Raw genomic sequence first — 17912 nt, 5'->3', positions numbered from 1 at the left:
ACCAGCCAGAGCACAGCAAGGTGGCCCAGGGGAGCCTGTGCAAAGGTGGGGGCCCATGGGTGCTCATGGGTGGGGGCAGGCAGAGCTGCCAGGGGGCTGCAGTTGGGGTTGTCTCGTGAGCTGCAGCAGGTACCAGCCTGCGGCTGCCTCCAGCACTCACCTGGGCTCAAAAGAATTGCAGAGGAAGGTGAGAAGAAAATTGTCTTTCCTGAAGCAATTGGACAAGGTGATTTCTAAAACTGTTTTCTATGATGTCTGCAAATTCTTGCTCAATGGCCTGGTAGGTGTTTGGCTGGGGGGGAGTGTGTGTGGAGACAACCCTCTCCTGCAGCCCCGGGACGCCCTGCAGCAGCTTGCTCAGGCTCTCGTTCTCGGCACAGTTTCCGTATGGCCATGGGGAATTTTCCATGGCGCTGCCTGCGGGTGGCCTGAAGTCAACCTTGAACATCTTCCTGCATTTCACGCAGGGCTGCTTTTCCACGAAGGCCCCGTGCATGTAGTAGAAGGCCCGGGACTGTACCCCATCAGGGAACACGATGGCCAGGTCGTGCTCCCCGTGGTGCACCGCGAACGCCACCGCCTTGTGCCATGTCTGTATGCACAGGACGGCAATCATGATCTTCCTCTCCAGCTGCCCGTTGCAGGACAGGGACGCTCCATAGAAGAGAGGGGTGGCTGCTCCATCCTTGGGGTCTCTGTAGATGCTGAAAGAAACAACTGCAGCTCTGAAGACAAACTCACTGAGCTTCAGGTTGGCTTCTTGCTCCAATTCTTCTTGCAGAGTTTCATTAAAGTCACGCAAGAAAGACTCCATTTGCTCTTGGGTGCTGCAGCCCGCTACTTCAGTGCCCTGGGAATAGACACAGCTCTTTGTACAGACCCCTCCCTGTCTCTTTTATTCCCCAGGAAACAATACTCTGCAAGAGAAGGGGATGAGCGTGGGGTTTAAAGACAAACTCAGAAATTGGCCGTTCCCCTGAGTCCGTTCAGCACCAGCTGGTCAGTGCAGCTCATGGTGGCTGCAAAGTCTGAGAGAGAAACTTCTACAAGAAGGGCTCTGACTTAACAAAACGGGGACATTTAGAGAAGCAGTAAGGAGGTTGGGTTGGCTTTGGCCATAAGTGTGTCTGTCTGTTGAAATGCTGCCTAGTGGCAGCCTGCCTTTGGAGCAGGATTGGCACCGTTGGAAAAAGAGATTGTCGTGAAGGCTAAATGCTGCTGGAGGTGTGTAAGGCTGCTGTTTTGAGGGAAATGGCCCAGCCGTTAAATAGACAAAGCAGTGCCCAACAAAGCCAGTGAGTGGCCAGCTGAGGTCAGGGTGCAGGGTTTGGGGCAGCAGCTGCACAAACAGGTGGAAATGTCACCGCCCGGAGGAGCTTCTCTCCCAGCGGCAGAGCCCTTGCCCTGCCCGTCCTGGGAGGGTCGTTCCCTGGGCCTCCCCGTGGCCGTGCTGGGTTTGTCCCACCACCCGTCCTGTCCCAGCCCTGGGACTGAACGCCCAGCTCCAAGGGAGCCACCTCCAGAGCCGTGCACGTGTGGGGATACTCACAAACTGCAGCAGGATGGAGTAGGGCGTCAGGCTGGGGAGGTGGGTGCTGCACTGTTCGAACGGCCTGGGGAACCTCGCCTGCAGGCTCTGGCAAATCTTGGGCCCTAGGAAGTCAACGGGGTTCACCATCCTCTTGTGCACCTTTCCGAAGAAGAACACCGCGTGCAGCACCTGTTGGCGAGCAGAGACCCCGGCACTGAGCTGTGCCTGGACCGCGGCTGCAGAGCCCCCGTGCCAGCCTGCCCGGCCCCCAGCCCCCCGGCCCCTGCTGCCCCTCCCTGCCTGCCCGTGCTCCAAGCAGCTTCTCCACTCTGGGCACCAGCTCCCTGCTCAAACCAGCAGCAGTGCCTCTGGCCTGGGGCTCCTGCCGGAGGAGCTGGGACCTGCAGCATCGCGGCGGCTGGCCATGGACGGGTGGGGAGGACGGGTGGCAGCGCTGACCTTTTCTATGTATTGCTTTTTGATGTCTTCAGCCAGCTTCTTCTGAGTCAGCAGCTTAAGGAACTGCTTGATGAAGAGATACCCACTCCTCTGTAACTGGCTTTTACGCTGCTCCTCTTGCTCTGCCAGCATCCTGCTGAAGTACAGAGGAGCGAGTGGCAGCAGTGCCAGGGTGCTCCAGGCTGCGGGGCGAGCGCTCGTCCCCCTGGGGCATGGCCGGGCTGGGGGTGGCTGCTGGTGAGCGGGGAGAGGGGAGGCGAGGCTCAGCCTTACCTCCGAGCGTCCTGCACTGCAGCACGGCCAGGGCCCTGTGGAGGAAGAGGAGGCTTGGTGGTGTGGCACGGCGAGCAGTGTGGCTCCGAGCTGCGGGCAGGCGCGGGAGCAGAGCTTGCCACGGGCTGGTGGCTGCACCGTGCATATTTGCTGCCTGCCCCAGGGACTGGTGTGCACTGCGGGACACAGGCGGGGGCCCAGCCCCTCGGTGTGCCCGATGGCACGGGAAGCCAGGCCCAGCACCACAGAGGCTTGGGTGCGCCAGAGGCAATGCCACGCACCAGGCACTGCACGGGCTTGGGATGTCCCTCAGCATCTGAAGATGGCAGCACCGGTACCTGCCGGCCAAGATACTACACGGGAGAGCGCCTCTCCTGGCCTCCTGGGGAGAAGGGGCAGTGCTCACACACCTGGTTTTGGTGCACAAAGTCCATCGGGGACACGTCGCCTGGTACTGCAGCGGTTGTGTCTTGGTCCGCAGGGCTCCAGGAAAACAGCCCGCAGAACGGTGCTGTGCTGGAAGGGCAGGAGGCTGGGTCACCCCCCTGAGGCTGGCCAGCTCCTGCACCTGTGCCCCTGGGGACACCGGGCAGCGGCCGCGGTGCCGGCTGCTTGCTCGGGCAGCGCCATGCGGTGTGTGGCTGGGGGTCCCGGGGCTGCTCCCAGCCGGAGCAGACACCTGAGGGCACCTTCCCCAACAGCAAGCCATCAGCAGAGCTGCTGCAGCCCCAGGCTGAGCAAGTTTCACGCTGGGGAGGCCGCCTTGGCATTCCTCCACCTTCAGCTGCAAGCCCAGGAGGGCTTCCCTGGGAGGGTTTGGGGATGGGTTCCTGCTCCCGAGGGGCCTGTCTGCAGGGGAAGCAGACAGCTTACTTACAAGCGACAGCACGTACCTGGCAGAAGCAAAGAATCCTTGGAGTCTGTGCTGCCTTCAAGCTCTTGAGCCACAGAGCAGCGCAGGGTATGCTGTCGTAACGAAGACGCCCAGTTCCCCGCACTGCCACCGGCGCTTGGTGCAAGCACTCCTACCCCAGTCCCAGCCTGAGGAATCCCACCGGCGTTTGCTCGAACCTGGTGCTTCACACCCTGCTGCCGGCACAGCAGCTTTTACAAATGTACTGCACTGCTGGAGCGTGAGGGCAGAGCTGTGTGAGGGAGGAGCAAGACTCTTGCTTCCACTTTCATTTCTCCAGAAACGAAACTCAAACCTCAGAGCTCAGAGCTTCCGCATGGGGACAGGCGGCCAGCGCCCACTGTGCCATCGTGCTGGAGCCCTGGGCGTGGGGAGCCGGAGGGCTCAGCCCCACCAGTGCCCCGCGTGGGGGCTCGCTGGGGCCAGAGACCTTGGCCCCCACTGCCGGCAGGGTGGGTGCTGTCATGGGGCTCCTCAGGGGCACGGAGCCTTTCAGAGGCTGCAGCGCAGTGGCCAGGGGGAGTGGGTGCCAGCAGCACGGAAAGCGAGGATGGGGGGGGGGCTGCCCAGGAGAGACAGAGACAACTGAACGTGAGCTAACGAGCCTTCCCGGTTAGTGGGGATGCCTCGGGGTGTCCCCCTGAGGTCACTCCTATGGGCTAGCTGCTCCCCTGGCACCCGTGACACATAAAATGCCAAAAAGTTGCTAGTATGGGCACAGAGCCAAGGCAAACTGGTCACACAAGTGGTAGGGGCCCCAGCCGCTCGTGCCCCACATGCGCTGTGGAGATCTCCACAAAACAACGATATCCTCAGGCCGCCTGACCTACGGCCCTGCCAAGGTGTTTTGAAGAGATAACACCACACCCTGCAATCAGCTGCTGCCCACGCAGCTGCAGGCCCTGCCCCCACCCCCAGTGGCAGACACAGCCCCGTGGGGAGCCGCAGGTCTGCCCCAGCCGTAGGCACAGCGGGCGTCCGGAGCGTGGGCAAGGCTCAAAACCCACTCCAACCCTGAGCAGGGGGGCGTCAAACGAGGGAGCGTGCTGCCTCCAGGACAGAGGCACAGCCCTGGCTCTGCTGGAGTCGCCTGTCCTGAGACAAGGATGTGTTAAGCTTCACTGTTTATTACAAACTTTGTCAGCCAACATGAGGTAATTCTTGAAGCCTCTCTTTGCTCTGTCACCACTTACCAGATGGGGAGGCTGGAGCAGCCCCTCTTAGCAGGCCTGAAATCTGGCTGGCATCTCAGCAGACCAAGCCATTTGTCAAGCTCTTAACATAGATAAAGCAGAACACATCAAAAGCCACACACTTTTTAAATGCTTAAATCAATACAAAGCTTCTGGAACTCACTTCCAGAGTTGCTCCCAAAAAACTATCCCTTAAAATACAGTTTGACATTGTTATAAATGGCTCAGGATTCGAATTAGGATTAAACAAAAAAATAGGATTTGTTGAAAGAATATAAAGGAATAGAGGTAAGCCCACAGCGCTGGGTGCACCGGGAGTCTCCGCTCCACCAGGACGCACACCGGTTACATCAAGCAGCTGATTTTTATGCTCCTAGACTAATACATATTCATTACTACTTCAGTTATCAGTTATCAGTTGTTCTGAAACTCCCAGACATCCAACACAAACAGCTTTCTTATTTGACGCTTCACGAGTAATTAAAACATTCTTCCCCAGCCATTCACAGACACATCTATAGCAGTGTTAAGTTAATCTCGAAGAAGACTGGAAAAAAAAGGCTGTAACTGTTAGAAATAGAAGTCCGGAATAACAAAAGCAAACAGGTTCATAAATTTAAGGAGTATTTTCTGAAGACTTGATAAATTGACTAGAATGAGGGGGAGACTGGGACACACTGCATCTGTGGTTCAAGAATTAAATTGCCAGTGCAAGGCCCAGAGGCAGACAGGATTCAAACAGAATTGTTCTTTATGGACACGAATTGTTAAAACATTCCTCACAACATCACTGAAGCATTTAAAAAATGCAATTTTACAACGCCAAGATTTGGAAGTATGTTTCCCTGTATCTCCCTGTCCCCCACACAGTTTTAACAAGCAACAGCAGGCTCGCTGTCCAGTAGCTCCAGCAGACTATGGAACTCATCCTCCCCTTTCTTAATGAATTCATTGACATTCTGTCTGATCTTCTGGATTGTTGGGTCTTTGTCCCGCTCCTCCTCATCCTGTTGGAAGAACAATCAGAGAGCTGTTAGGGACCGAAGCAGGTGGGATCAATGGCACGGCAGACCCCAGCACACCAGCAAACTCAGGCTGAATCTTTCCAAGGCAAGAAGATTCCTTCCCCACCAGCCCAGCTTACCAGCGGCACTATGTGCTCTCCGCAGCGGTACACCTCCTTCCCCAGGAGCTGCAGCCCTATCTCCAAGAACTCGGGGAGGCTCCGGGCCACCTTGTGCAGCGTCTCCTCCTCGTAGGCGTACACCTCACTGCTCTCCGCGACGAGGATGAGGAGCTGCTGCCCCGTGGCCAGGCAGGGCACGTCATCCACCGTGCCCACGACGACCATCCGGGTGGGCTGCGGCAGGTAGAGCGCCTGGCACCACCGCAGCAGATCATCCTGCCCCTCGTACAACGTCCCCTCCAGGCCACCCACCCTCAGGTGCAGCTTGGGCTGGGCCGTGAAGGGCACCAAGGTGCCGCGCTTCCCTTGAACATACTCGGAGGCCATCTCCAGGCCCTGAGCCGCGGGGCCGTTGCCGATGGCCGGGGGCTGCCCGCCCGGCCGCTGTGCCGCCGTCGAGGGGCTGCTGCAGGGCCGCGGGGGGGGGCGGGCGAGGCCGCAGCGCTGCGCCTCTAGGCTGGGGACGGGCCGCCCGAGTCCCGCTGCCGGTGCCGTTGCGGTGCTGCCCCGGTACCCGCACACACGGTCCCCGGTGCCGATGCGAGCCCCCGACCTGCCCAAGGAACGACAGCGCCTGAGCGGGGGCCGCGACGGCTGCGGCCTGCCCCAGGCCCAGCCACGGCCGCTCCCGGCCTCCCGGTGCCCCCGGCCCGTTCCCGGTCTCCCCCCCCCATCCCAGCCTCCCCGGCCCGTTCCCGGCCTCGTCCCAGCGCCCCCCGGTTCCTGGATCCCCCCCGCGCGGCCTCCCCGGTGCCCCCCGCGCTCTTCTTCCGGTTCCAGTCCCGGCCCCCGCGGCCTTCCCGGTGCCCCCCCGGTGCCCCCCCGGTGCCCCCTACCTGTCCCCACTGAGGTACAGCAGCCCTGCCGCCATCACAGCGAGACCCTCCGCGCCCTGCCCCCCCCGGCCCCCTTCGGCCCGTTCCGTTCTCGGGATGGCCGCGGCTCGGCTCTGCCCCGGATCCCGGGCGCGGTCCCGGCTCCGCCTCGGGCTGCGGGGGAGGAGCGGGGCCGAGCCGCGGCCGCCGTGGCCCAACCCTCGGGGACCGGGACCGAGCCCGGGCCGCGGCCGGCAGCGGGCGCCCGTCCCCCGGGCTGCCGGCAGCCCCCCGAGCCCGAGCTGCCGCCCCCACGGAGCTGAGGCGCCCACGACGAGCTGCGGGAGCGGCTTTAATGGCTGCTGGGCACGGAACCCCCCCCCCCAACCCCTCCCCAACCTCCCCACGGCCCGGGCAGCGCCGCGGCGGCCCCTGAGCCGCTCACCGGGACGGCGGCGGCCGCGCTGTGCGGGGGGCTGGAGGCCGCTGCTCCCCGTCCCGGGGCACAAATCCTCGGTCCGCGTTCCAGAAGCTGCCGGCAGCCGGCCAGGAGCAGAGCTGGTTACAACAGGGCTCCGCTGCACGGCCCGCGGGGAGCTGTGCCCCCGGACACAGGGCTCCGCTCCTGCCCCACCCCTGGCCCTGGTCCTGGCCCTGGTGCTGGCCCCGGTCCTGGCCCCGGTCCTGGCCCCGGTCCTGCCGTGTCCCTGGGGGCAGCGCCCCCAGCCCTGTGCCGCAGCATCCCCGGGGAGCTGCTGGGTGGCGAGTCCAAGTCACTCCTTGGCCACTGCAGGCCAGTGGGGAGAAAGCGTCCCCGGCCCGCCAGGCCCCGCTGGTTCCAGGGCCGTGCTGCGGTGGCTCCAGGTGGCCGCGGATCCAGGCTGTGGCAGGGAGCGGTCCTGGTCTGTCTCGCTCCTTCCTGGGGACCGTGACACTGCGGGGAGAGACGGAGGAACGGTCTCTGTGAGATGCTGAGGGTCAGGGAAGGGGGTAGCCCCCCACCCTGATGACCCCTGGCACCCTGACAGCTGCCTGTCCCCTTCTTCTGGGCCTTACCTGGGACTCAGGCACATTCCTCTTTCTGCTTGTAAATGGAGTGAAGCTTCTGAATGAGAAATATTTTATCTTCTCCCTCCTGCAACAGCAGAGATGCCACAGTGAGCAGCCCTGGGGGCTGTGCTCCTGCAGCTTGGAGGCAGCAGCAGGGGTAGGGCTGGCGCCCAGATCCAGCTGCCCCGGGGCTGGGGGCGGCAGGGACGGGGGCTCAGAGCCCACAGGGCAGCAGGCAGAGCTCACGCACCTTTGCAATCTGCTCCTTCAGCAGGCAGATGATCCTCCGCTGGCCTCTCACCACCTGGATGTGGCAGTAGGTCATGGCTCTGCAACGACAGGCACGATGGGGATGGTGGCACCGACACGTCCCTGGGGCTGGGATGCTGCGCCCCTGCCCCGGGCCAGGAGGGACACCCCAGCTGCCAGGGCCACGGCAGTGACAGGGGGACCCACAGAGTGCGGGTGTGGGTTTCAGCCTCGGGTTCTCCCCATACTCACAGCAGCACCCCCGACAGGAAGAAGAGGAAGAAGGTGTTCTCCACCAGGTACTGCTGGATCCAGGTCAGCCAGGTGATGTTGGGGCTGGACTTCTCCATCAACTTTGCCCAGACGTTCACGGACTTGTAGATGGTTTCCAGCCCCTGGAAGGGGCCACAGGTTTCTGACGGCTTCACGCTGAGTGGACAGAGCAGTGGGGTCAGTCGGATGCTGTTGAGCGGGGGATTGTTGGGTTCTAGGGCACCGTCCTGGCCCTCAGGGCGAGCTTACAGCCCTCCAGGGGCCAAGCCTTGCCCTGCTCCCAGCAGGGGGGGTCCCCATCGCCTTGCCCAGCACTGAGGAGCATCTGGGAATGGCTGGGTGGGAGAAGCAGGCACACAGCAGCGGCTGCCATGCCACATGCGGTGACTGGCAGAGGGCAGCAATTCCCTGCCTGGGGCAGTGCCCGCAGCTGGGGACACCACCTCACAGCCCTGTGCAGGGTGTCGGGCTCTCTGTGCCCTGCGGTCTGGCAGGTACTCACGACCAAATGATGTAGGAGATGAAGACGGCAGCGCCCAGGAAGGATGGGAAGCAGAGCAGGGTGATGAACACAGTGCTCATACGAGAAGCTTGCCAGGGCTTGCTGGGGGCCTGGCAGTTCTGCATCAGACTGGTCTGGGGACAAGGAGCAGAGAGCTGCGTGCTGCCGCCTCCCAAGAGACCCCAGGAGCGAACGCAGGGTGGCTGCGCCCTCCTGTCCCCTCGTCCAGCAGCCACCTGAGCTGGGGGACCCCAGCAACACTTCTGCCCTCACGTGAGGACGGTGCTGCTGTGTGCTGCAGCACTGCCCATGGTGAGGCTGCAGCAGGAGCAGCGGGGTAGCACGCACCTTTTTGATGTAGAAGAGCAGCAGCAGCTTCAGCACCTGCACAGCTGGCAGGAGCGGTGCGAAGAGAACACCCAGCCTGGAAGAGGGAGATGGGACTGAGCCCCACGGGAGCTAACGGTGCTCGGAGCCATGAGAGGAGCAGGACAGCAGTGCCAGCTGCAGTTTGGCTTTCATAAAGCAGTGAGTGGGCACCCCATGCCCTGTGCTGGGTTTGCTGCACAGCCTGTGCCTGGGGGCTCATCTTGCAGGTCGGGGCTGGGAGCACCTGAGGGTTCACTGAGTCCTGGTGCATTTACAGCCTGCGTGTCTGCCAGCTGTGCTGCCACGCAGCAGCACACATCTGGACCTCCTCCTCTGGCTGGGAATCGTGCAGGGTGGTGTGAGGCTGGGGGCTGCAGAGGGGAGCCCTGAGCAGAGAGTGCTGTTATGGTTTGGACAAACGAGGGGCTGCACGTGCACCAGGACCTGCTCCTCCTCCAGAGCTCTGGAGGGCACCAGCTGGGCAGGTGACACTGGGCTGGCACCAGGACACTCCACTGATGGCTTTCACCCGTCCTGCCACAGCCAGACCTCCTAGTGTGTGCGTGTGGCTGCACAGTGCCAGCACCAAGCGCTGTGACCACGGTCTGCCAGGCTGCTGCTTCCTTTCCCTTGTCCTTCCCGTGTTGGCCGGGGGGTCTCTGTGTGCTGCAGGGCTCGCAGGCAGTATCAGCACCAAGTGGCATTTGCCAGCAGCGGACGAGCCACATCAGGCTGAAGATGTCTCACCAGGTCAGGGTCTGCCCGTAGATCAGCTCCAGCACGTTTCGGGCAATGTCAAACTCAGGCCTCTGCTTACTCTTCAGTCTCTTCTCTGAGATCAGCCTGGGAAACGAGAGGAGCTCTGCTCTGACTGCCGCTGCAAGAAGCTGGGCACCCGGTCTTCTCTCTCTGGTGGCTGCAGAGCGGGGCTGTGCTGGGGGGACCCCTCCCGGGGCACGTTACCTGAAGACCAGCTCCCCAAAGATGGTGTCCAGCAGGGTGAACACGAAGTCCATCACCATGAAGCGGTACAGGTCCTGCCCGACACACGTCTCCCAGCACTGGGGAGACAAACACAGGTGGCACGAGGTAGACGGGGAGGTTTCTCCCCTGCCACGGCTCCCCCATGGGCTGTGAAGGGCTGGGTGACCTCTTCCTCTCCCACATGTCCCAGCTTTGGGGTGTCCCCACCCGGCTGACTGCCCCCTCCCCACCAGCAGTGCTGCCCAGCAGACCCCATGCTGCCAGACCCCTGACGGTGCTGGCACGGCAGCCTTGGCTTTGCTCCATGCTCCCTGGGCCAGGGGCAGCCCGGGTGGCACATCCCCTGCCAGCTCAGCTCGGCAGAGCCCGGCCCCACATTGCCCCACATCGCTGGCCAGCGCCAACCTCCTCATCAGAGCAGATGACTATCCGGCTGAGCCAGTGGTAGCAGAGCAGGCCGAGGACCAGCATCTTCAGCAGGAGGTTCCTGGAGAGCAGCAGCGGGGACAGGAGGCCCTGAGCCCTAGGCAGAGGGGCTGAACCCCACGTATGGGGGGTCCCCCGGCCCCAGGGCCTCTCCCCACAGCGAGCCAGTGGCTGGGGGGCTCCCCTGCCCCGTCCCCAGGCAGCCTACCTGCAGATGGCCACGTAGACCTCCACCGCCGGGGAATCCTGCCTCTCACATAGCGCCAGCAAGTTGTAGAGATGGGGCATCAGCGTGTTGAGGAGCGACACGGTGAGGGGCAGGACCAGCAGGATGCCTTCCCGCTGCCACGTGCTGCCCGCCAGGGCTCGGTGCTCCTGCTGAACCTGGCAAGCAGGCGCCTGGGTGAGCCTGACTGCCTGCAGCCCCACGCCCTGGGGCTCGCTGTGCCGGCCGTGGAGGTGCCGCAGGGCTGCCCCTGCCTCCACTGGCTGCGCTGCCCCCCGGTCAGCCTGGAGAGCCCTGCCCAGGCCGGCAGAGCTGCAGCGCGGTGCGGGGGCTGCGCTTACCGCATGCATGTGCTCCAAGAGGTAGTGCACGGCCACCACGCAGCCCAGCACCGTGCCCAGTGAAAGGACCCAGGCCAGGAGAAGGACAGCGACGCGCCCCAGCCGCTGGCAGAGGCTCAGGGGGCAGGAGCGGGACCGCCGCTCGGCCAGCAGCTCCTGGAAGACAGCAGTGCCAGAGGAGCTGCTGAGCAGCCTGGGGCAGCTGAGAACATGTTCCAGGTCCGAGAAGGTGCACGCGTTGCTGCAGGACCCCCTGTGCAGTGGGCAGCGGGGAGCTGAGCCCCGTGGCCTGGGCTGGCTCCTGTGCACGCCTTCACCTTCCCACCACGGGGTGCAGGGCGCGCACGGACTGAGCTCCAGCCCAGCTCCTCACCTTCAGCTGGGTGCAGATGTTCTCGCACTGCAGCTTCACCGAGCGCCTCTGGAGCACCTTGAAGTCCCAGGCACAGAAGACTTTGATGGCCAGGTCCCCCGCAGAGCTGCCCACACGGTAGCTCTCCCCAAAGGAGTGGTACATGCTGCAGCAGAGGGGCAAGGGGTGGCGGCAGGGCTCAGGGCTGGGCGGCCAGGGCACAGCCAGCAGGGCTGAGGCGCTGCCAACTCACCTGTACACCAGCAGGATGCAGGTGGCAAAGAAGGAGACCCCAACGGTGAACAGGTAGGCCAGTGGCATGTTGTAGGGGAGCCGGGGGGGCGCTGAGGGGGCCACGCTGCCACTGAGGCTGGAGGCAGAGGGGTCATTGAGGGTGATGTTGCTGTAGTAGCCGTAGTACAGCAGCGAGTGGGTGAAGTAGCCCTGTGGGAAAGTGCACAACAAGGCCCACGGTGACCTCAGGGGTGCCCAAGGCTCCCAGCCTGGCACGGGGCTGCACCAGCCTGCAGGGGCACAGAGCCCGGGGCAGCATCAGGCACCCTCCTTCGCACCCACAGTGCTGGGGGGTCCAGGGAGGCACAGGCAGTGATGCTCTGGAGGTGCTTACCGCTCCTGTGAGGAGCTCAAAGCCAGTGAAGGGCTGCTGGTTGGCCTTGGCAGGGGGATACGCAGCCTGCAGGGCCACTACGAAGACCAGGAGGATGAGGAGTGAGAAAATGTTGAACATGAGGAGCGTCTTGAGGAAGAGGAAGTAGGAGAGGACACTGGAGCCGAAGCGGCCGCCGATCTGCTTCAGGGCATAGTGCCAGGGCTGTGCAGCGGGGAGCAGCGCGAGGAGCCTGTACCAGAGGTGCCGGCAGCCCTGCGGAAAGGGAGCCTGGTGAGGGCGCCGGGGTCCCCGTGGCAGCAGAGCCCCCACCACCCGCCTGCTCCGGCTGTGCCGGCCGCCGCGCTTCAGACTTACGAGAGCGATGTAGTCCTTGCACCACCCGCAAGGAGACGGGGCGGCTGTGGGGTGGGGGCGCAGCCCCAGGGGGCTCCTCTGCTCATTCAGCTCCCGCCTGCCCGGCAAAAGGGGGGGTGTCAGGGGGTGGCTCCGTCTGCGGGACCCGCAGGAGGCTGCCGGGGGGACCTACCGGAGGGCGCGCTTCTCCGCCAGGCAGAGGGGCAGCGAGAGCAGCATGTGGCTGCGCTGGCTGGGCGAGAGGCTCAGCAGCTCCTTCGCCAGCAGGCTCCGCTTGTCTGGGGGCACAAGGGGCTCGGTAGGACACGGCTGGCCGGGGTGCGACACGCCCGTCCCGAGCCCTGGTGCGGGGACGATGCCCGGCTCTGCCTGCCCCCACCCCAACGGGAGCTCTCACCTTCCAGCGTGGCGCGGGCCGGGTCGCTCTCCAGGTCGTACTGCCGCAGGCTGGGCCGCGCCGTGCGGCTGAGCTGCTGCAGGGACGGGCGGCTGCTCCGGCGCCGCAGCCGCGCTGTGCGGTTGTAGTACTGGGAGATGATGGCCCCGCGGCTGCGCCCTGTGGGTGGCAGCAGGACACTGGGGTGGGCGGCCGCAGGGAGAGCAGGGCATGCTTGCAGCAGGTGGGAGAGCTCCCAGCCCGGTGTAGCTCGGGCAAGGGTGGCTCCGGGGGGGGGCAGGAGGGCAGGCAGCACTCACCGATGGTGCGGCTGGGCATACTGGCGAGGATGCGCAGGGTGGCGGAGTCGCCTGGGTGCTGCTCGCCCTGCCCAGGCTCCAGCCAGGCAGAGGCAGAGGTGTCCGGGGGGGCCAGGTGGGCCGGGTGGCCTGGGGATGGGGGCAGGATGTGGGCAGTGAGAGCTGGGGTGCTCAGGGCCCAGAGGCTGGGTGCCCACCCCGGCATATGCCCTCCCTGCAGCACCCCATCCCTGGGGATGCTCCTCTGTGTCCCCAAAGGCTGGTGCAGCCCGGTGCCACGAGTGCTCTGTCTGTGGCAGCGGTGTGAGCCCCAGCTGGGACTGCAGGCAGGAGGCAGCCCCGGGTACACACGCTGTCCCCATCCTACCCCCTGCTGCGACTGCCGTGCTTTACCTCTGCCCCTCTCCTGCAGCTCCAGCTCTGTGCCCGCCTCTGCCAAGCTGCTCTGCTCCTGGATGAGCTCGCGGAAGGAGGTGTGCATGGCTCCTTCATTGTCCGGGCTCAGCTCCTGGCTGCGGGGACACAAAGCTCAAACCACCAGCCTGGCTCTGGGGATGGTGTCCTGGGAAAGCCCCCAGCGCCAGCCCAAAGCCGGGTGGTGCTGCCCAGCAGCTGGGCCGTGCTGCATCCCCCAGCCGAGGCTGCAGGATCCCACAGGATCCCACAGGATCCCACAGACTGAGGGTTAGCGAGGGCAGGGCTCGGGGAGTGGCAGAGCAAAGCAGGCACTCACTTGTCGCTCTCGGTGTCCTCAGAGATGTGGAGGGAGAAGGGGGGTGGCTGGGACATCCTGCTGGGGCCGAGCAGCCTCCGCAGCACCCGCAGCCTCCCTCACGCCGTCCTGCCACAGCAAGCACAGGATGTCAGCCCGGCCCCGTGCCGCCCACTCACAGACCCCTGCTCCTCGTCCCCTGCTCCTCGTCCACTGCTCCTCGCCCCCCGCTCCTCGCCCCCCGCTCCCGCAGCTCGTCCGGGGCGCGCCGGGTGCCGCCTGGCCGCGGGACGGAGCCGAGGGGCCGCGGGGCTCAGCCGGGGCTCAGCCAGAGCCGCCACGGCCCAGGGAGAGCTGCAGCGAGGGCAGGAAGGAAGGGAGGGAGGAGGGAGGAGGAGGCTTCGTGCGGAAGAAAGCGGGGCTGCTGCTCCTGGCAGCGGGGCCGGGTCCCGCCCGCAGCTCCGAGGCAGCGCGGAGCCCCCCCCGCAGTGCTGAGCATCCGCTGGGAGCCCGCAGCGGCCCCGGCGGCGGCGGCAGCCCCGGAACCCGCAGCCCCGTCCCGAGCCGGGGGCTGGGGCAGAGACCCCGACCCCCTCCCGGCAGCGCGGCCGAGGGGAAAGCGGGGAGAGAGGGGCGAGAAGGGCGGCGGCCCCTCCCGTCCCGTCCCGTCCCGTCCCGTCCCGTCCCGTTCCCTTCCCTCCCCGCCCCGTGCAGACAAAGGCTCGGGGCCGGAGGCGGTGCCGGCGGTGCCCGGGCCCCCCGCGCCCCCCGGTGGGAGCCGCCCCCCTCCCGCGATCCCCCCGGGACCTACGGGAGCGCCCCTCCGGTACCCGCAGCCGTCGCAGACCCGTCCGGGTGTCCCGGCGGCGGCTCGCGTGGGCGCCGAGCCCGGTCCCGCAGCGCAGCGGCGGCTCCCGGTGCTGAGCCCCCCTCGGTAGCGCTCGGCAGGAGCCGTGGGCGCGGGGCCGGCTCGCGCGGCGTGGGCGCCCCCGGGGCCGCGTCCCCCCCGTCCCGCGGCGCTCGCTCGGGACCGACCCCGCCGGCCCCCGGGAGCCCCCCCCCGCGGCCCCGCTCCCCCCGCCCCGGGGCGGCCCCGTCCCGTCGGGGCGGGCTCGCAGCAGCTGGGAGCGCCCGGCCCGGCCCCCCCCGGGGCGGCGCCGCGCAGGAGCAGCGGGCGGCGGCGGAGCGATGGAGGGCGGCGGCGGCGCCTACGGGGCGGCCAAGGCCGGCGGCGCCTTCGACCCGGGCCGCTTCGTGCAGCAGCCGCAGGTCCTGGCGCGGATCGCCAGCGCGGTGAGTCGGGGCCGGGGGGCGGCGGGGGGCGGCCCGGCCCGGCCCGGATCGGCCCGGCACGGCACGGCACGGCCTTCCCCTTCCCCTTCCCCTTCCCTTCCCGTCCCTTCCCCTTCCTTCCCCGCGCCCTGCCCGCCTCCCCTCCCCTCCCCTTCCCTCCCCTCCCCTCCCCTCTCCCCGCTGACGGGGGTCCCGCCGCCCCCCGCAGGTCTTCGCCCTGATCGTGTTCTCCTGCCTGGTCGGGGAGGGCTACACCAACCGGCCCAGCTCCCGCGAGCTCTTCTGCATCTTCAACCACAACGAGGACGCCTGCCGCTACGGCATCGGCATCGGCGTCCTCGCCTTCCTGGCCTGCATCTTCTTCTTCGTGGTGGACATCTACTTCCCCCAGATCAGCAACGCCACCGACCGCAAGTACCTGGTGCTGGCAGACCTCGGCTTCTCGGGTACGGGCGCCCCGGGGCAGGGCCGTGCCTCCCGCAATGGCCGCCCGCGTCCCGTGACGTGGCCGCCGCTCGGTGCCTGGCAGAGGGAGCTGCTCCTGGCACGCTGCCTGCAGGCCACGCGTTGCCAGCCCGAGCTCCTCTGTGGAGCCGGGTGCAGGCACCTGTGCCGGGCCGTGCACCTCCGCTGCCTCCAGCCCACCTCAGTGGCGGCTGGCGGCAAGCAGGACCCAGCCGTGCTGCGCTGCCTGCGGCCGGGGACCCGCGGGGACCAGGGGGACGCGGCCCCCGCCACTCACGCTGGCTTCCTCCCGCAGGCCTCTGGACGTTCCTCTGGTTCGTTGGCTTCTGCTTTCTGACCAACCAGTGGTCCTGGACGCAGGCCCAGGACGTGCTTATCGGGGCTGACTCGGCCCGTGCCGTTATCACCTTCAGCTTCTTCTCCATCTTCTCGTGGGTGAGTGACCCCCGCGGGGATCCCGGGGTGATCCCTGCCGGCAGGGTCTGGGCAGCAGCCCCTGGCCCTGCTGCCTGGGCTGCCCTCTGCCTGAGCGCCTGGCTCTGACAGCCCCCTGCTCTCCAGGGCCTCCTGATCGCCTTTGCTTACAAGCGATACAAGATGGGGGTGGAGGACTTTGCTCACAGCTACGTCGACCCCACACCGGAGGTTTCGACTCCCTACTCCAGTTACCCCAACATCAGCCACGACAGCTACCAGCAGCCGCCCTTCACCCAGACCGCAGAAGCCACGGAGGGTTACCAGCCGCCGCCGGTGTACTGAGCCCTGCGCCGGGCGGTCCGGTGGGGACGGCTGTACAAGTGCAATTTTCTCTGGGGTGGGAAGGAAGGGACCTGCAACTTGAACGGGGAAGGGGGCAGGAGGGTGGCAGCTGCTTCGCGTGGAAGCCACCAGGCTTTGGTGTTGGGGCAGAGGAGAGGGCCTGGCGCTTGCGGCGCTGTGAGCTCCCCGCCGTGCAGCGGTGATGGGCAGGTGCCGCGCAGGACCCGCTGCGCGCAGCGAGCTCCTCGGGTGGGTTTGGTGCGCGGGGGCCGGCCGAGCTGCAGCCCTGCTGTTGCCCCTCTGGGGAAGCGGTGGCGAGCACGGCCCGCGCCCCTCCTGGCACTGCCGGCTGCAGTCCTTTAAGTGCCACCTTTCACTGCTGTAGCGAGCCTCACGTCCCCAGCACAGCCGTGTGACACGGTTCAGCTCCTGCCTGCCACTGGGTTCGCGTGCCTTCCTCCCCTCCCTCGGCTGCTGCCGGCTGAGCTTGATGCCAAAGTCCCATCTTCTGAATATGCACCCTTGTGCTGTGCCTTCCCCAGAGCCCGCACGACAGCAGCTGGCGCTCAGATGAAATTTTTTAGGATCTGTGGGAGCGGTGGGTGTCGGGATCGCAGGAGGGCCGCGGCCCCGGTCTTGTCACAGGTCCAGGTGCTGCCAGGGAAGGTCCCCCTGCAGCACCTTCCCTGCTGACACGAGGCTGTCCCCCTGTGTCCCGTGTGCTGCTCTGAGCCACACTCTGCTCGGCAGCTGCTGTCCCCGAGCTGGGGCCACACCGTGCCTTTGTGCTGGGCCTGGCGGGCTGGCTTGTCTCAGGTTGTTTGCTGCTGTGCCTGTTGTGAAGCTGTTCCCAGCAGCGGTGTGGGGTACGCGAGCTGTAGCTGCTGGGGCTGATATTCAAACATGCCTTTGTTTGTCACTGTAGAGATGGAATAAACTTTTTCACCTAGCCGCCACCTGCGTTTCTTCTCTGAGGAAGCAGAACCAGGTTCTTCCCCTCGGCCCCAGGAGTCCCAGCTGGGGGTTCCAGGAGGGGAAGCCGTGGAAGCCAGCCGCCTGCTGCTCCACAAACACTGTGCTCAGCGCCTATTTTTAGCAAGTCCTGCTCCTCATGGACAGCTTAGCAGCGTGAGCAGGCAGCTCCTGCAGCACCCGTGAGCGGCCTGCCAACACGCTGCTGCTCTGAGCGCTCCTTCTGCACAGGCTGCGAACTGCAGGAACCTGTGTACCAGGCCACTCCAGAAAGACACACGTGGGCAGTTTCAAGTTGTTTATTAACCCAGAACAGTAGTACTACTGCCTCCCCTCGTCCTTCAGGGGAAAGCCCAGGCCTGGCAGTGAAGTGCTTGTGAATACTAAAGCTGTAATTGCTTCAAGGAATGCAGAGCAAAGAGATTGCAGGCAACTCTCGAAACTGTCTTGGCGGGTGCCTCCTCCTCACTAGTGTGTAAGTAAACAAGCATTGGAGACAGGAGTCAGTTTGAGCATGGAGATCTGACCTAATCAGCCTGACCAGAATCCTGTCGCTTGGAGCTTGAGGATTCTGACTTAAAAAAGCACTTTTATGAGAAGTTTAAAAAAAAAAAGAAGAAAAAGAGAAAACCCTTCCAGAAGCTGAGTCAAGCAAAGGGGAGAAGGAAGATCTTCCAGTTATGTTACAGCAAAGGAAGCAGGCTCAAATTTTTGGAAGGCTCAGGAGGGAGCTGGATATGGGATCTAGAGTCAAGAACCATTTTCTCAAAGCAGAGACCCTTTTCCAGGTAGCTGCGTTTTAACAGTAACTGTAGCCCAATCCTTTACAAATTCAGTCCTGAGCCTCCAAACCCTTCACAGATAACTAAGCATTGTGAAGTGGCAGCA

At 64.8% G+C, this 17912-nt stretch overlaps 3 protein-coding genes across 3 annotated transcripts; 1 reads left to right on the top strand and 2 right to left on the bottom strand.

The window, feature by feature from the left end:
* Positions 1-5134: 5134 nt before the first annotated feature.
* Positions 5135-6557, bottom strand: LOC116496492. The gene is made up of 3 exons (XM_032199633.1): positions 6392-6557; positions 5514-6108; positions 5135-5376 (listed from the first exon to the last, which is right to left on the bottom strand). The coding sequence occupies exons 1-3, from the start codon at positions 6424-6426 to the stop codon at positions 5242-5244; spliced, it is 765 nt and encodes a 254-aa protein (XP_032055524.1). The 5' UTR covers positions 6427-6557; the 3' UTR covers positions 5135-5241.
* A 493-nt stretch (positions 6558-7050) lies between these two features.
* TMC6 (transmembrane channel like 6) lies at positions 7051-14403 on the bottom strand. The gene is made up of 21 exons (XM_032199808.1): positions 14347-14403; positions 13557-13664; positions 13217-13335; positions 12824-12952; positions 12525-12683; positions 12300-12405; positions 12128-12224; positions 11771-12025; positions 11396-11586; positions 11164-11308; positions 10791-10946; positions 10432-10607; positions 10203-10284; positions 9777-9874; positions 9561-9656; positions 8793-8868; positions 8445-8578; positions 7922-8098; positions 7671-7749; positions 7427-7505; positions 7051-7304 (listed from the first exon to the last, which is right to left on the bottom strand). Exons 2-20 carry the CDS (start codon positions 13610-13612, stop codon positions 7434-7436), a joined length of 2403 nt encoding a protein of 800 aa, XP_032055699.1. The 5' UTR covers positions 13613-13664; positions 14347-14403; the 3' UTR covers positions 7051-7304; positions 7427-7433.
* A 319-nt stretch (positions 14404-14722) lies between these two features.
* On the top strand, positions 14723-17001 carry SYNGR2 (synaptogyrin 2). Its single transcript, XM_032199806.1, has 4 exons — positions 14723-14828; positions 15037-15274; positions 15589-15728; positions 15855-17001. The coding sequence occupies exons 1-4, from the start codon at positions 14724-14726 to the stop codon at positions 16050-16052; spliced, it is 681 nt and encodes a 226-aa protein (XP_032055697.1). The 5' UTR covers position 14723; the 3' UTR covers positions 16053-17001.
* The last annotated feature ends 911 nt before the right edge of the window (positions 17002-17912 follow it).

The sequence above is a fragment of the Aythya fuligula genome, chromosome 18 (genome assembly GCF_009819795.1).
Source record: "Aythya fuligula isolate bAytFul2 chromosome 18, bAytFul2.pri, whole genome shotgun sequence".
NCBI classification, from domain to species: domain Eukaryota; kingdom Metazoa; phylum Chordata; class Aves; order Anseriformes; family Anatidae; genus Aythya; species Aythya fuligula.
This window is presented reverse-complemented; position numbering and strand designations above follow the sequence as displayed.

Excerpts from the sequence above, each read along its gene's own strand:
- LOC116496492 (XM_032199633.1), bottom strand. The coding sequence starts at position 6,426 with ATGGCGGCAGGGCTGCTGTACCTCAGTGGGGACAG. Across the intron at positions 6,109-6,391 it reads CTGTACCTCAGTGGGGACAG|GTCGGGGGCTCGCATCGGCA; the intron begins GTAGGGGGCACC and ends TTCCTTGGGCAG. Across the intron at positions 5,377-5,513 it reads GAGAGCACATAGTGCCGCTG|GATGAGGAGGAGCGGGACAA; the intron begins GTAAGCTGGGCT and ends TTCTTCCAACAG.
- TMC6 (XM_032199808.1), bottom strand. The coding sequence starts at position 13,612 with ATGTCCCAGCCACCCCCCTTCTCCCTCCACATCTCTGAGGACACCGAG. Across the intron at positions 9,875-10,202 it reads TCATCTGCTCTGATGAGGAG|TGCTGGGAGACGTGTGTCGG; the intron begins GTTGGCGCTGGC and ends TTGTCTCCCCAG. Across the intron at positions 9,657-9,776 it reads TTTGGGGAGCTGGTCTTCAG|GCTGATCTCAGAGAAGAGAC; the intron begins GTAACGTGCCCC and ends CTCGTTTCCCAG.
- SYNGR2 (XM_032199806.1), top strand. The coding sequence starts at position 14,724 with ATGGAGGGCGGCGGCGGCGCCTACGGGGCGGCCAAGGCCGGCGGCGCC. Across the intron at positions 15,275-15,588 it reads GGCAGACCTCGGCTTCTCGG|GCCTCTGGACGTTCCTCTGG; the intron begins GTACGGGCGCCC and ends TTCCTCCCGCAG. Across the intron at positions 15,729-15,854 it reads TCTTCTCCATCTTCTCGTGG|GGCCTCCTGATCGCCTTTGC; the intron begins GTGAGTGACCCC and ends CCTGCTCTCCAG.